At 37.2% G+C, this 15,591-nt stretch overlaps 1 protein-coding gene across 4 annotated transcripts in view; it reads left to right on the top strand.

The window, feature by feature from the left end:
• The window catches only part of LOC149218265 (uncharacterized), a 503,060-nt gene that overhangs the window by 281,250 nt on the left and 206,219 nt on the right, over positions 1–15,591 (top strand). For all 4 annotated transcript variants that reach the window (XM_089383876.1, XM_089383877.1, XM_089383874.1 and 1 more), the window contains one exon: positions 6,303–6,406. In XM_089383876.1, the coding sequence (XP_089240002.1) occupies positions 6,303–6,406 (104 nt within the window). The remainder of the gene's footprint in view (positions 1–6,302; positions 6,407–15,591) is intronic.

The following is a 15,591-nucleotide window of genomic DNA, read 5'->3' as shown; positions in this document are numbered from 1 at the left end:
TGGTTGCTTGAGATGTGCAGGACAACCTTTCTGAAGGAAATCGTGGGCGTTTGGGGAAGTTCTAGGCTGAACCAGCCGACTCCCACAGGCTTTTCTTTGCAGAGCCCAGCTGATTTTGGCCCTGGGTTAATCATTAAGAGTTTTATTTCCTGTTTTACATGAGAGATTTTCTTTCTGCTTACAGCAAAGTTCAAATTTCTGTTTCTATTGAAAACAATTACTGCAATTATTGTCAAATCTGGCTGTTAAGGGGCTAAATCTGTACAAATTATCAGCTGTCTAGGGTTTTATTTTTAATTTTTGATTTTTACAGGTTTCATTAGGGTTTTGTATTTTTGTGTTTCTGCAGGTACAGGGTTTCTCTTCAGGGGTTTATGAGCAGAAAGTTTTATGATCACATCCCTGTCCGCCAAAAACAATCCACTATATATTGGCCAGAAATTTTTCAATAATACATTCGCCATCCTTCCTTCGCCGGCCGACCTGCGTACAAAGCAGTCTTGTGTGGATTTGATTTAAGTTCATATTGTCTAAACGCCAGCGAATTGAATGCAGCGCTCAGGAAACATTTTTTTTTAAAATCCGATTCCATACTTTTCCTTGTCGTTTGCTGTGCATGCGTTGACATTTTTTTCTTCTGTTTGAGCCGGCGTTCATTAATCCGTGCCTCGGCCTGTCATATCAGATTACCTGGATACGCATTTAAGTTTCATTTTTTTTGTCTCTCGTCCAGATTTGCCCTGCCGTCACCACTGTATCAGCCATGTAAATTTCTCCCGCTCGTTGACATTTTAACTGCGTCGATTTGTCTCCAGATCTTCAACGAATTTCAAAATCGATTCCTTTTGGATTGCTGTCGACTGTGCATCACTTCCTTTTGTTACTGCGTTTTTTTTCTTTCATTTATCTGGCTTTCTCGTCCGCATCTGCATGCTGTAAACGTTGAGCCGCAGCCGGGCCTGCCCCCCCCCCTTTTTATCCGCTGTCTTCATGTCTATTTTTCGGCGTGAATATGAGGGTATACGCAGTCGATTTTTCACAAGGGTATTCGATGCGTTTTGGTTTTGTTATTTATCTCATGCTAATAGCGTAGGATTTAGTTCCGGTTAGAATTTTTCTTGTTTTAGATTTTAGTTTGTCTATATGGTATCGATTTTAAATTTTTAGTCTTTAGATTCTAGTTAGGTTTATATAATTTCATTTATTGATTATAGTTTAGATTTCAAATTTTTGTTTTATTTTGATTTTAAAATAAAATTAAAAAAATATAAAATATAAAATCAAAAAATGAAAAATATATATATTTTTTTTAGTTTTATTTTTAATTGTTAGAATTTAGTTTTAGAATTTTAAATTTTTTAGATTTTTTAATTTTCTTTTTAAAAAAAAAAAAAAAAAAATTGAAAAAAGATTTAAATTTTTTTTTTTTTTTTTTTTGAAAAATATAAAAATTTTGCGGAAAATTCTCTTCGTCAGATCTAGTCATTTTCGGGAATCGTTATATCTTTATTGCTGAGATCTAAAGTTTTCAAGTCGAGATGCGAAATTGATATCTGGTTAATGGTTTATGATTCTCGTGGTGATTAAAAGCATTCATCTTTTCAAATTTTCAGTTGCCGGGTATCGTTTTGGTCATATGATTTAGCTGATGATAGATGGTTGCTATTCATGGTCCATGTTTCTATATCATTTAAAAAGTAATCATTTAAACATTAACTCCACAAGGCACTGGTCTGCTAAATTAACCAAATCATCGCGTGCTTTTTTACATCGTGTCTCGTGTCTCCCAACCAACTGGTCGACAGTTGGTCACATAATCTCACAGGGTCTACCCCCCTTAGCCGCGGGAGACAGGCTCGTGGTGATTAAAAGTGATTCTCGTGGTGATTAAAAGCATTCATCTTTTCAAATTTTCAGTTGCCGGGTATCGTTTTGGTCATATGATTTAGCTGATGATAGATGGTTGCTATTCATGGTCCATGTTTCTATATCATTTAAAAAGTAATCATTTAAACATTAACTCCACAAGGCACTGGTCTGCTAAATTAACCAAATCATCGCGTGCTTTTTTACATCGTGTCTCGTGTCTCCCAACCAACTGGTCGACAGTTGGTCACATCATCTCACAGGGTCTACCCCCCTTAGCCGCGGGAGACAGGCTCAAACGGAGGGATCGGGGATCAGAGTGACAGCCCCCCGGTCCGAGCGTTGTCGTGCCAATCTGCGCGACAACAGACATCACAAGAAGATAGAAGGAAGAACCTATTGGAAACCGAAGAGAAGCAATATAGGTCTCGATTAAGGAAACTAGGGTTTTTGATCTAGGGTAAACCTAAGAGATCGAGATTCTCCAGGAGATCGAGATTCTCTGGGTGTTGAGATAAAGATCAAGATAGAGACACAGAGGGAGATCAAGATAGAGATCGAGATTCTCTAGAGGAGACTAGTGAGAGCCTAGAGATCGAGATTCTCTAGGGGAAGCCGAGCAGAAGCAGCGTGAGGAATAGAGATCGAGTTTCTCTAGAAAGCCAAGGAAAATAGTTCGAGATCAAGAAGGAAGTCGAGAAAGGGATGAGGCAAACCATCAAGGGTAGTGACAAGGTTCTTGGGAGGTTACTAGAGTCAAGGGTCTTTCTCATGGTCTTGGTATTTGTCAATTGAAGATATTGAAGATCTATAAGAAGAATTTCTGATCGGGTTTTCCTCTCAAGCGGTGAGAGGTTTTGGCCCTGGCTAACAAGCCTACATATTGTGTCACTTGTCTTCTATTGTGCATATTGGTAATTGTCTTGATGAAAAGAACACAATAATAATATAACAAAGAGAAGACTATAAGCTAAAAGGTAAAAGTATATCACAAGCAAGTATCGTCCAGAGAAATCTTTTAACTCCTTATGCCATAGATTTCTCAACATGATGTTCCCTCACCCATAATCGAAGATTGTAGTAGACGTAGACCATGTCATTAAGTTGTTGGGACTCCAACCTATACAAAGGTCATAAATTAATAAATTATAAATAATAAATTATTATTAAAAAAATTTACTATTTAATAAATTCAAAAAATCAATTGGAATATTTTTAACCTATTGTGCTTCTTGGTGTGTATTTTTTCAAATACAGTCCAATTGCGCTCGCATTCGGAGGAGCTACATGTTTCACTGAGCACTCAAATGGCAAGCCTTTGGAGATTGGGTACTCTGCCACCATAGCTTCTCCACCATGCATCTACAACAAATAAGATAAACATAAGAAAAAAATTGAAATTTGAAGGTTTAAGAAAAGTATGAAGAGACAATGAAATTTGAAAATTGAAATATTAATAAACTAAAGCTTACCTGGCATTTTGGTTTTCCTATCATGGATAGCCATGTCAAAGTTAAATGTGCCACCTGCCATCCTGTATATCTCCATTTCTTTGAAGATTTCCGACGTTCTGTTGGAGATGGCACCATCTTCTGAACACAAGTGAAGAATCCATCCATGACCTCAACATCAAATAAGAAACCACGAGTAAGAAAATGTGAGGTTCAGGTAGATCCCTGTGGCATGAATGGGACGATGCAGTGTATTGTCCCGTCGCTCATCAATCACTACCCATATGAGTTGTTGTTTCTCATACCCCTCATCACGTTTATCCTCATAGTAGTTGTGAATGGATTCTTTGGCCCTATCCATGGCCTCATACAAGTAGCCCATTGCGGACTTGTCTCCATCAACTAATTGAAAAACCTTTACCAAAGGTTCAATAATGTTACGCACGTACTTCATTCCCACCCATAAACTTTCCTGGTATGAAACAAGCCTTCATATGACCTTTCCCTCTGGTTTGCGGCTATGTTACAAAGCATGCCAAATGCTCTGAAAGAAACATTCTCTTTACATCCCACATAGAATTCAGGAGGGATTGAAGAGATATGAGGCTGGTGGCAAATCGTGTAATGGTAGGGCGCACCAACTCCTTGCTGTTGGTGAATGTTCTCATCAAATGAAGCACATATGCATGATTATATATAAATTTTGTAATTATTTTTGATGATTCAACAATAACTTTGACAAAAGGAGGAAATTTTCCTATGTCCTCCAACATCAAATCAATGCAGCGTGTAGCGCAAGGTGCCTGAAATAAGTTAGGATGCTTCTCCATAAGCATTTGCAACATTGTCTATTATGACTTGGACAACATGTTGTGGACCCACCTCCTGAATGAACACGTCCAACAAATCACATAATATCCGTGCATCTTTGATATATGCGGATGCATCAACAAATTTCATAAACATTGTTCCCTTGGGACAATTAACCAAGACGTTAATAAGGGTTCTACCCTTTTAATAGGTGTGCCCATGAGCCCTAAATTCCTCCAATCTCTTAGTGCATTCAACCTTTTCATTATGAGGAATGCGCCCTCTAAAGTCATCATATGAAGGGGCTTTGTACCCCGGGCCAACAATAGCAATAGTATCAATCGCAGGCTGGAAAAATGGATTGTTCCTGCCAATGCTGAAAGGAATATCACTCCAAAGAAGACATCTGCCCAACAACTTGTCATCTTCTTCCTTCTCCCTTTTTTTAAGAGCTCACATGATAGATGGTTGTGCACCAGGTGTGGTTCTAGGAACAAAAAATGATGAGGTAACTATGGGGTTGAGTGTAGATGCTAATGTTTAAGAAGAACTAGTACCATTTTCATGGTCACCTCCCAATCCTGCCACTCCACCCCCTGCCATTTGACTCTTCAGAGCTGCCTTGGTCACTTTGGTTGTCTCTATTTCTTTCAATGATTTGAGAGCTCTGCGGATGATTTTTAGATTTGTATTTGTGCAGGGTCCTACTTCATGTCCAAGAATTTGTGCAAGATGGAATTTCAACTTGTATATCCCCCTTGTCATATGAAGCCCACATAATTTGCAACTGAAATTTGACCTGTCAAACCCTCCATCAGGTTCACCAAATTCCTACAGAGGGTCCATTTTCCTTGTCATGTTTGTAACTTGGTTGAATCCTGAGTTTTAATGTAAGATTGAAGTTTGAACCTAGGGCACAAGAAGAATTGCAAATTAAACAGATGAAATTAAAATTTACATACAACAATTTTGAATTTTTGACAAAAACAAAACCCTCAACTCAATGCAACAATAATGGAAAAAAAACTACATTCAAACCCAAGCAAAAATCATGGAAAAAAATGAGGGCACGAGAATAAATTAAACAAATAAAACTAACATTCAAGATTTTGCATTTTTGACCAAAAAAACCCTCTCCACTAAGTGCAAAAAAAATGACAAAAACACACTCAAATCCAAGTGAAAGTCATGAAAAATATATGGGTGATAGAAACCCAATGAAAAAAACAGAAAAACCAAAAAAAATAGGGCCAAATTTGATGCCCATACCTAAAAACCACGCCCTGCTGAATAAACTTGGTCCAAAAAACTTGCTTGGGATGCTAAATTCCTTAACTTTTCTCCTCTCTTGCCCTTGTAGATGAGTTCTCCTCCTACTTAGCTCTCACCTTTGCCATCTGTCTGCAAAATGAGTGAATAAAAGCCAAAAATGACCTTCAAAATAGCTCTGACGCGTGGCCCATCGATTATTTCCCTTCTGCTCACGACTTTTTCAAATTGAAAAAATCACCAATTTTATCGGGCGATTAAATCAAATCATCAAAAAAATTGAGATTTTTTGAAAAATCACGATTTTATCGCGATGTTCACAACACTGCTTCAAACACATTCAAATCCTGGAAGCATCATCACCATCCTCTCACTCTTGCTGTTATGACTCAAGAGTTTGACAGCCCTACTGCTGTTCCACACACCTACACAGTGGGGTATGAGTACAACCCTATTGCTTGCACCAATTTCAATAATAAGCTTACTCCTGTGCAGCGAAAAAATTCTCTGCTGTATAGAAGACTCCCTCAACAAAAGTGGAGAAAAAGACCATAGCTGCATTTCCTGGTTGAACATGCTATGGGAATTGTTTGTGCCAACTAGTGGATAACAAGCATTATTGTACATGTTCTCAGATTATATTCTACGTGTACAATATACAATAATGGGAATTGTTATGTGCACAGTGAATATTGGTATTTTATTCATTATTAAGTGTAGTATCTTAGTAACCAACAGGTCATGTGATTTATGATTTTCTAATACCTGCATTACACATTACAGAATCTGTATATTTGCTTAAGAGGGATTATTAATTTGTTGGCCTGGTGCACTTTGTTTAATTATATCATCGAGCTTATTGCAATTGTTATTAGAAATTGAAATTTCCAACTTTTGTTGTTCTAGGACGATCCAATGCAATAAGTATTGCAGAAAGATTGGGCTTACCAACTCATATATTAGATAATGCTCAACAACTATATGGAAAAGATAGTGCAGAGATCAACAAGGTAAATTTGCTTTTCACTGTCAGTATGTACAAAATGGTGTTTTTATCTATCTAGACCACATTAAAGTTTAGAGAGTTGCACTGTGGTAGAGATTGGCAACATGTAATATATTTTGGAAAACATGCTGTTGGTTTATATTATGGCATGCAATTAGAGATTAGACCTTTAATTTTTTCCTTCTGGAACATCATAAGCATTTTTAGAACCAAAAACTTGGTATAACAGTAATTCTTACTAAAGACTGCATTGACATCCTATGCCATGTTCATATCACCAAAATTTCTCATTTCTATAACGCAAACTAATCTCTTAGTTCATTAAATGAATTAGTCAAGAAGAAGACATATACAGACCTGAATTAAGGGAAAAGAATTGAAGCAAAACTTCAAATGGTAGTCAATTTAGATACTCTTCAACCAAATTCCCGGGCTTCTAAAAGAGTATGTAAATTGACTACCATTTGAAGTATTGCTTCATTTATTTTCCCTTAATTCAGGTCTGTATATATCTTCTTGACTATTTCATTTGATGAACTAAAAGATTAGTTTGGGTTATAGAAATGAGAAATTTGGTGATATGAACATGGCATAGGATGTCAATGCAGTCTTTAGTAAGAATTACTGTTACACCAAGTTTTTGGTTCTAATCAGTCATCGTACTTGCTGAAGGATCTTAGCATGCTGAGCTTAAGCTATAATCATGATTATAAAAAAAAAATACAGGAGCTTTATGTCGTATACTACGTAAAATCAATACTACATTTTTCACGGGTATTGATTAGAAAACAGCTTAATTTATGAAACAGTAGCAGGATAAGTTTAGTAACCTAATCCCATATGACATATATAACGTGGATTAAGTTTTGTAATGAATGTAATCTCAATTTGATAACTCTATGCCTTTAATTCTGGTATATATAGAAAGTAAAACCATTATTTACCTATGTAGGAGCAGAAATTTGCTTAAAATGCAACTTGGTGTCATAAAACTATTCAAGATGGGTAGATTAATCAGTGTTTGAGGATAATAGAGACCCATTTGTAGTGGATTATCTTTGTAATGCTGTGGGTACAAGCAATGACAAGGCACCAACTGCTGTATGATACTGTTTTGGTAGGTCTTATTTTCATTTTCTTTCTTCCAAAAAAATACTGGAGAAGAATGCTACATATCCATTAACCTTTGAAGATACTTGCTCAGTTTTAGTGTGTACGCCTGTGTATGTGTCTACTTGGGAAAATTTCTAACTAGAACTAGTCTGACTATTAAGTCATTGTTTCATTTTTCCATCTTATCTATTGTCATCATGTTATACCTTTATTGGTGTGATTATCATAGGGGCATGGCAATGCCATTTTGTCATTGTGGAAAGTGTTTTGACACCTGTCTGCAAACCAACATACCATACAAACACAGATATGATCTGAAATAAAGCAGAGAAGGATCAATGTAACAGAGAACACACACCATTGTATTGAAAGAAAGGTACTACAGTGAAAACCAAATTCTATTAATGCATCAATTTGCAATATACATAGCAATGCAAAGTGGTTATAATGGTGGGTAGCTTCTCTCTACGAAGATATGTGAAGAAATCCCAAAACACAATGCTGAAACTATAATTTATAAAGATGCCAGAAAATGCTAAAAGGCAAGAAACCACAAAATGCAAGAACCCTAATGCTAGCAAGATTAGCTATGAGCAGGAATGTTAAGCTGGATGAAAAGAATCAGTCTGAAAAAAGGGGAGCATTATCGGGATCATAAAATTTTGCTTGATGCTCTGTTTTTTATTTTTTTAGCTTGCTGGAAAAATGTTAGCAGATTCAATTGGGTCTTACACCATGTTGAAAAGTGTAATTAGGTTCGGTCTTCATAATGACATCTAATTATGATTTTATGTAATGAGATGTAAATAAGAAAAATAAAATTATTTTTATTGACTTGCTTCATGTGTTTCATGAGCAAGGGATTTTGCTTTTGAGTCAAGACTACCATTGAGAGTCTTTAGGATTTATTTGTCATCTAGACATAAAATGTTAGAGTCATTGTCATGTAATGAATTCATGTTACACTTTGTAAAAGAGTCAATATTGTCTATGTAAAGTATCCTCGAAGAACTTGTCATCTATCGTCTTCAAGTTGGCCTACAACGATGAAGGAACTCTCTAGAACAAGTCGGCCTAATGGACATGAGAAGAAGTGTATATAGAGCCTACTCGGCCTCATTTGAAGGAGCACAATTCGATCAAGCAACTCGACTTGAGTTCGGAGAAGCAGAAGTACGAAGAGAAGGTCAAGAGAAGTACAAAATAGAAGTGCGAAGAAGATAGATCAAAGATAAGGTTTATTTTGGGCAATACGAAGGAGTTTCTTTTGGGGAATGTGTAGTTAGGGTTTCTTCTAGACTAGCGAAAAGACTATCTTCTGGGGCAATGCGAAGAAGGGTATCTTCTAGGCAGTATGAAGAAGGGTGTCTTCTGGGGAAGCAAGGAAGGATTCTTCTGGGAAGGTCGAAGTAGAGATCTAGAGATCGAGATTCTCGAAGGGAAGTTAAGAAGAAGCAGTGAAAAGGATAGAGACTGAGTTTCTTTAGAAGGAGCAGAGGAGAGCAGTTCAAGATCAAGAAGAAAGGCGAGGAAAGGAAGAGCCAGAGCATCAAGGTTAGTGACAAGGTTCTTGGGAGGATACTAGAGTCAAGGGTCTATTTCATGGTCTTGGTATTTATCAATTGAAGATCTAGAAGAAGAATTTTGATCGGGTTTTCCTCTCAAGGTTTTGGCCTTGGCTGAGAAGCCTACATACTGTGTCACTTGTCTTTTATTGTGCATATTGGTAATTGTCTTGATGAAGAGAACACAATAATAACATAACGAAGAAAATATTATAAGCTAAGAAGTAAAAGTGTATCACAAGCAGTTATCAAGCAGAGAAATTGTTAACTTTGAATGCCCTAGATTTCTCAACATGGTATCAGAGGTTAGGTGCTGAAGACAAGAAGGGGCAGTCAAAGCAAGCTGACACACAAGAATCGATCTTCAAAGAAAGCATCAAATCAACCTGAAGGCTATCAACAAGATCAAGATCTACATCAAAGAAACCCTAGATCGAAGAAGGCAGAAAGAAAGACCAAAATGCTAGAAGCACTTCAGATATCATCACATCATCAAAGGAGTGAAAGCTCTTGTAAAGACCATGAACTGAAGTACGGTAAACATCAAACTGAAATACTGTAAGATGTAAAGATCAAGAACTGAAGTACGGTAAGCATCAAAACTGAAATACTGTAAGATGTAAAGATCAAGAACTGAAATGCAGTAACCGTAAGGGATTTTTAGACACCTACCTGAACTGCTGCCTGCTCTGGTGTTGCTCTGGTGTAGTTGATGGCGTTGTGGTTACTCTGATCCAATTACCGGGAAACCAATTCCACCCAGCCAGATTGAGCAGAGCCTGGCTGCTCAATCCAGTAAGCTTCTCGCAGAAGCTCACTGTCCCCCGTGCCAGAACCTCAGATACCTAAAGCTCTTCCCTTGGTCAATTGTCTTACTTTGGTTTGCCCTCCCTTCTCTTCTGATTTTTCTCCTCCTTTCTCCTCTACCTTCCTCCCCCGTGATCGGCTCAGACCAGTGGTTTTATAATTGCAGGCTTGGCGGTGGCCGCCCTCCCGCCTACGGCCACCGTTCTTCCTCCTCCCGACATGCCTCCGCATGCATTTCACTCTCAGATATTTATCCCTCTGATATTATGTACTTTGCTTATATTCAGGTTTGGTCGATGCGTTACCTTTTACATAAGGTTTCATATTTTATATCCTTTTTTTATTATAAACTTTAATTTTATGAAGTTTAATATTATATATATTTATAAAGTTTAAATTTTATATTTATAATAAAGTTTAATTCATATTTATTTTTAATATGAAGTTTATCAAATCAGTTTTAATATAAAGTTTAAACCTTATATGAGTTAATTAGTTTAGAAGGGTCATTACATACACTCCCCCTTCAAAAACTTCGTCCCGAAGTTAGAGGGTTTTTTTTTTTTTTTTTTTTTTTTTAATATTTGATTACTAACGATAGTAATTGGTACTTCCTTCTTAGATTTCAAAATTTTTGTTTTAATGTCAAGAGACTATAAAATTAGAGTTTTAGGTTTATGATTTTAAATGGATAATTCTTATCCTACCCAGGTTCCCAAGCTATTCTAAAATCATCCTATCCTTCCTAATCTCTTATGCTCCCAACCTATCCGTCCTCTACCGGAGTATGCCATGGCGTCAGTTTTACTGACCTAACCATTCATAACTCTAAGGTGACAGCGTCGGTTATACCGACCTGATTCCCAGTAGGCATCCGGCAGTCATCATCACACGTCTAGGGGAGCGTGATTCACACAGTCCTCCCATGACTCCAGGGTTCGGAGGATAAACGGTGGGTAACACCTCCACCCCTCCCAGTAGAATTAGGGCTAATACTTTATCATAGAATCACTTTGAGCTTTAATGGTTCTGAGGTTCTGTCATCACGTGGTTATCCCGGTAACTGTTCATTATCTGCAATCATACACTTACCCATACATTTGTAAAATGTGCATTTAGCATATTCAAAATAACTTCATGTATTATTCACATATGACATTACAGTATAACATATTTTTCCATTTTCCATGCATGTCATTTGACTTTCATCTAGAATGTATTCACTTCCTGCCTTCTATTCCATTGTTCATGTTGACATGCATAAATAAAACAGATTTATAATATCTTAATTTCTATCAGAAGTAAAATCATTTACGGTCTTTAACTTTATCTTGACAATTATAAAAATGAACCACATATATTGTTTTGGTATTCATGTACCAGCAGAATTTAAACATATATATTATGTCACAAAATCTCACGTATATCTATAATCATTCAAAATGTTTCTAAGTCTCTGATTGCAGTGAAATAAATATATACTAATCATAGTTTAAAGTTCTTCAAAATTGACATAGATTAGGGTATCTTTGGCATATGTCCTCTGTATTTTCCCAAGTTGCTGATCCAGGACTATACTTGTCCCATTGGACCTTAACTTGGTCCACCAGGCGGTTCCTCAGCTGTCGAACCCTACGTTCCAGTATACGTAACGGTTCGACCGTTACGACTCCCTTGTCCGATACCTGCAATTCTTTCCATTGAAGGTTATGAGATAGATCAGCTATATAATGCCTTAATACAGAAACATGAAATACATTATGAATTCTATGTAGGTGAGGTGAGCAAGACGATAGGCAACAGGTCCAACTCTTTCCACGACTTTAAACGGTCCAATAAATCGGGGTGACAACTTTGTCCCTTTTCCGAATCGAATAGTACTTTTATTTGGTTTGATGCGGATGAAGACTTGATCCCCTACTTCATACCTCCTATCAATTCGGTGAGCATCCGCATAACTCTCTTGTCTATCCTGTGCTTCCTTTAATCGTTGTCTAATTTGTCTGACTTGCGCTTCCATTTCATGGATTAATTCTGGTCCTATTATCCCTCGATCTTCTAACCTGTCCCAACTTAACGGTGTTCTGCAAGGTCTGCCATATAAAGCTTCAAATGGGGGCATCCCAATCGAACTGTGGTAACTGTTGTTGTATGCAAATTCGACTAAGGGCAAGTACTTTTCCCAATGTGATTGCTGATCCATCACGTACATTCGCAACATGTCTTCAAGTACTTGATTTACCCTTTCAATTTGCCCATCAGTCTCAGGATGGTAAGCAGTGCTTAAATTTAACTGAGTACCTAAGGCTGTTTGCATGCAAGTCCAGAATCTAGAAGTGAATCGCGAATCTCTATCGGATATAATCTTTTTAGGTACTCCATGAAATCTAATAACTTCATTTATGAATACTCGAGCTACGTCAGCAACATCGTAAGTATCTCTTACGGGAATGAAATGGGCGCTTTTTGTTAATTTATCCACCACTACCAAAATGGCATTGTGTCTTTGAGAAGTAAGAGGTAGTCCAGTGATAAAATCCATCGAAATGGTCTCCCATTTAGACATAGGAATGTCGTGGGGTTGTAAGAGGCCCGCTGGGTGACAATGATCTGCCTTTACTTGCTGACATTCCAAACATTTTGCAACAAATTGAGTGATATCACGCTTCATGCCTGCCCAAAAGAAGAGTTTCTTGGTATCCGCATACATTTTCCCTACTCCAAGATGAGCACAATATACTGCTCTGTGGGCTTCCCCAAGGATGGTATCTCGAAGATCTTTATCATCAGGAATATACATCCTTCCATGGAATCGTAAGATCCCATCGTTTTCTAATTCATATCCCTCAAATTTAGATTCTTTTGCCCTATTACCTTCAAGACCTGCTCTTACCTTTAAATACCAGCTGTCTTTTATAAGATGATCCAGTACTCGTTGTCTTAAGTCTACTTTAATGGGTATGAGAGAAAATATCCGAGGTCTTCTGCTTAAAGCATCTGCTACCACATTTTCTTTTCCCTTAATGTATGATATTTCGAAGTCATATTCACTTAGGAATTCACTCCAGCGCCTTTGCCTTGCATTTAGGTCTCTTTGGGTGAACAAATATTGTAGACTTTGATGGTCGCTTTTAAGTGTAAAACTTCGTCCCACTAGATAGTGTCTCCAAATCTTTAAAACTAGCACTACAGCGGCTAATTCTAGATTGTGAGTAGCATAGAGTTCTTCATGAGGTTTTAACTTTCTGGAAGCATATGCTATCACTCCTCTATCCTGCATCAACACTGCACCCAGCCCTTGTTTGGATGCATCAGTACATACAGTAAAATCTTTGTCCATGTCTGGGACTCTTAGGATTGGTGCACTGGTGAGTAGTCTTTTGAGTTCAGAGAATGCTTTATTACATTCCTCGGTCCATTCATATTTAACACCTTTACGCTGAAGGGTGGTAATTGGCTTTGCGATTTTGGAGAATCCCTCCACAAATCTTCAGTAATAACCGGCTAAACCCATAAAGCTTCGTATCTCATGTGCATTTTTCGGTATTGGCCAATCCATGATCGCTTTTACCTTCTCAGGATCTACTGAAATCCCTTCACCTGATATGATGTGACCCAAATAATGAATCTTTTCCTGAAAGAATGAACACTTGGATAGTTTTCCATACAACTGATGTTCTCTAAGGCAGGACAATACTATTCGCAAATGATCTTCATGCTCTTTCTCATTCTTGGAATAGATGAGAATATCATCTAAAAAGACTTGCACAAATTGATCAAGATCTTCACGGAAAACACTGTTCATAAGATTCATAAATACGGCCGGCGCATTTGTTAATCCAAATGGTACCACAATAAATTCATAATGTCCGGAATGCAGTCTTGGAAATATCATTTTCAGAAATCTTTAGCTGATGATATCCTGAGCGAAGATCAATTTTTGAAAAGACAGCAGCTCCTTTCATTTGATCAAAAAGATCATCGATTCGAGGCATAGGGTATTGATTCTTTACTGTGGCTCGATTCAAGTCTCGATAATCTATGCATAATCTTAAAGATTCATCTTTCTTCTTCACAAAAATTACACGAGCGCCCCAAGGTGATGAACTGGGCCGAATATGCCTTGTATTCAGTAGTTCCTTTAATTGAATTTGCAATTCCTGAAGTTCTAGAGCTGTCATTCTATAAGGCGTTTTAGAGATCGGTTGGGTACCTGGTTTTAATTCAATACTGAGATCCAATTCTCTTACTGGGGGTAATCCAGGTAGTTCTTTTGGAAATACATCCGGGAATTCGGCTAACACCGGATATTGTTCTAAGGATGGCCCTTTTCCATGGCTTACTTCTTGAATTGCATAAGCCTGATAACCTTTCCTTAAACAACGCTTCATCTGCGTTGCTGAAATGTAGCGTAAAGAAACTTCCCTCCTGATTCCTTGAATTTGGATTACTTCTCCTTCATCATTTATGCCTAGAATCCTTTTCCCATAACAGTCTACCCAAGCTTGGTGAGCTTCTAGATAGTCTGTTGTCGCGCAGATTGACACGACAACGCTCAGACCGGGGGCTGTCACTCTGATCCCCGATCCCTCCGTTTAAGCCTGTCTCCCGCGGCTAAGGGGGGTAGTCCCTGTGAGATGATGAGACCAACTGGCGACCAGTTGGTTGGGAGACACGAGATACGATATAAAAAGGACTCGATGGATTTGATTAATTGAGCAGACCAGTGCCTTAAGAGATTGATGTAGAAACGATTACTTTTTAAATGATATAGAAACATGGACCATGAACAGCAACCATCTATCATCAGCTAAATCACATGACCAAAACGATATCCAGCAATTGAAAACTTCGAAAAGATGAATGCTTAAAACCACCACGAGAATCGTAAACCATTAACCAGATATCAACTTCGCATCTCGACTTGAAAAATCAGATCTTAGCGTGAAAGATAATAATTCCTGAAAAATAACTGGATCTGACAAAGAAAAAATTCCACAATTTTTTTTTTTTTTTTTTAAAGCAAAAGTAAAAAATGAAATCTAAAAAAAAAAAAATTTAGGATTAAAATCTAAATCTAAAAATAAAACCCCAAAAAGTCCCTTTTTATGAATTTTTATTTTTATATTAAAAGCAAAATTTAAAACTAAATTAAAATCTAAGTACAATAAAACCTAAATTAAACAAAAATATAATCTAATTAAAATCTACGTAAAAAAAAACTATTACTAACCTAAGCCTGACTTTTTTTTTTTTTTATGAATTTTATAAAACACCAAAAGGGAAACTCTTTTCAAAATACAACTAAATTCAAGCAAAAAATAACAATTCGTAAATGAACTAAACCCTAACTTAAAGACCTAGAGTTATTGAAATGTAAATACGCAATAGTCTATAGAACGAGCCGCTATGCGTGACAAGAAACACTATGGCGACTGAGAATGGAGAATCGTGACCCCGGAAAAAGTCGACATCTGCATACGTATAAAATTTCACTGCAATAGAAGATGACTGTGACAGGGAGAACAAAGATCGATTGAAACTTACCGATATCACGCAGTGGATGGCACGATGATGCAGACGCCAGACGGATTGCAGTCACTTAGGATCGTTTTGAAATTGATTTTCTTACCTGCAGCGGAATGATACCTCATACAACCGACGGACGATTTACCTGAGGCGCGATGAAAGAAGACCCACGCAG

The sequence above is a fragment of the Pinus tabuliformis genome, chromosome Q (assembly GCF_031772625.1).
Source record: "Pinus tabuliformis cultivar Carrire ecotype Pingquan chromosome Q, CPIR1, whole genome shotgun sequence".
In the NCBI taxonomy this organism is placed as follows: domain Eukaryota; kingdom Viridiplantae; phylum Streptophyta; class Pinopsida; order Pinales; family Pinaceae; genus Pinus; species Pinus tabuliformis.
The sequence above is the reverse complement of the archived record's forward strand: the minus strand, read 5'-3'. Positions and strand labels throughout refer to the sequence as shown.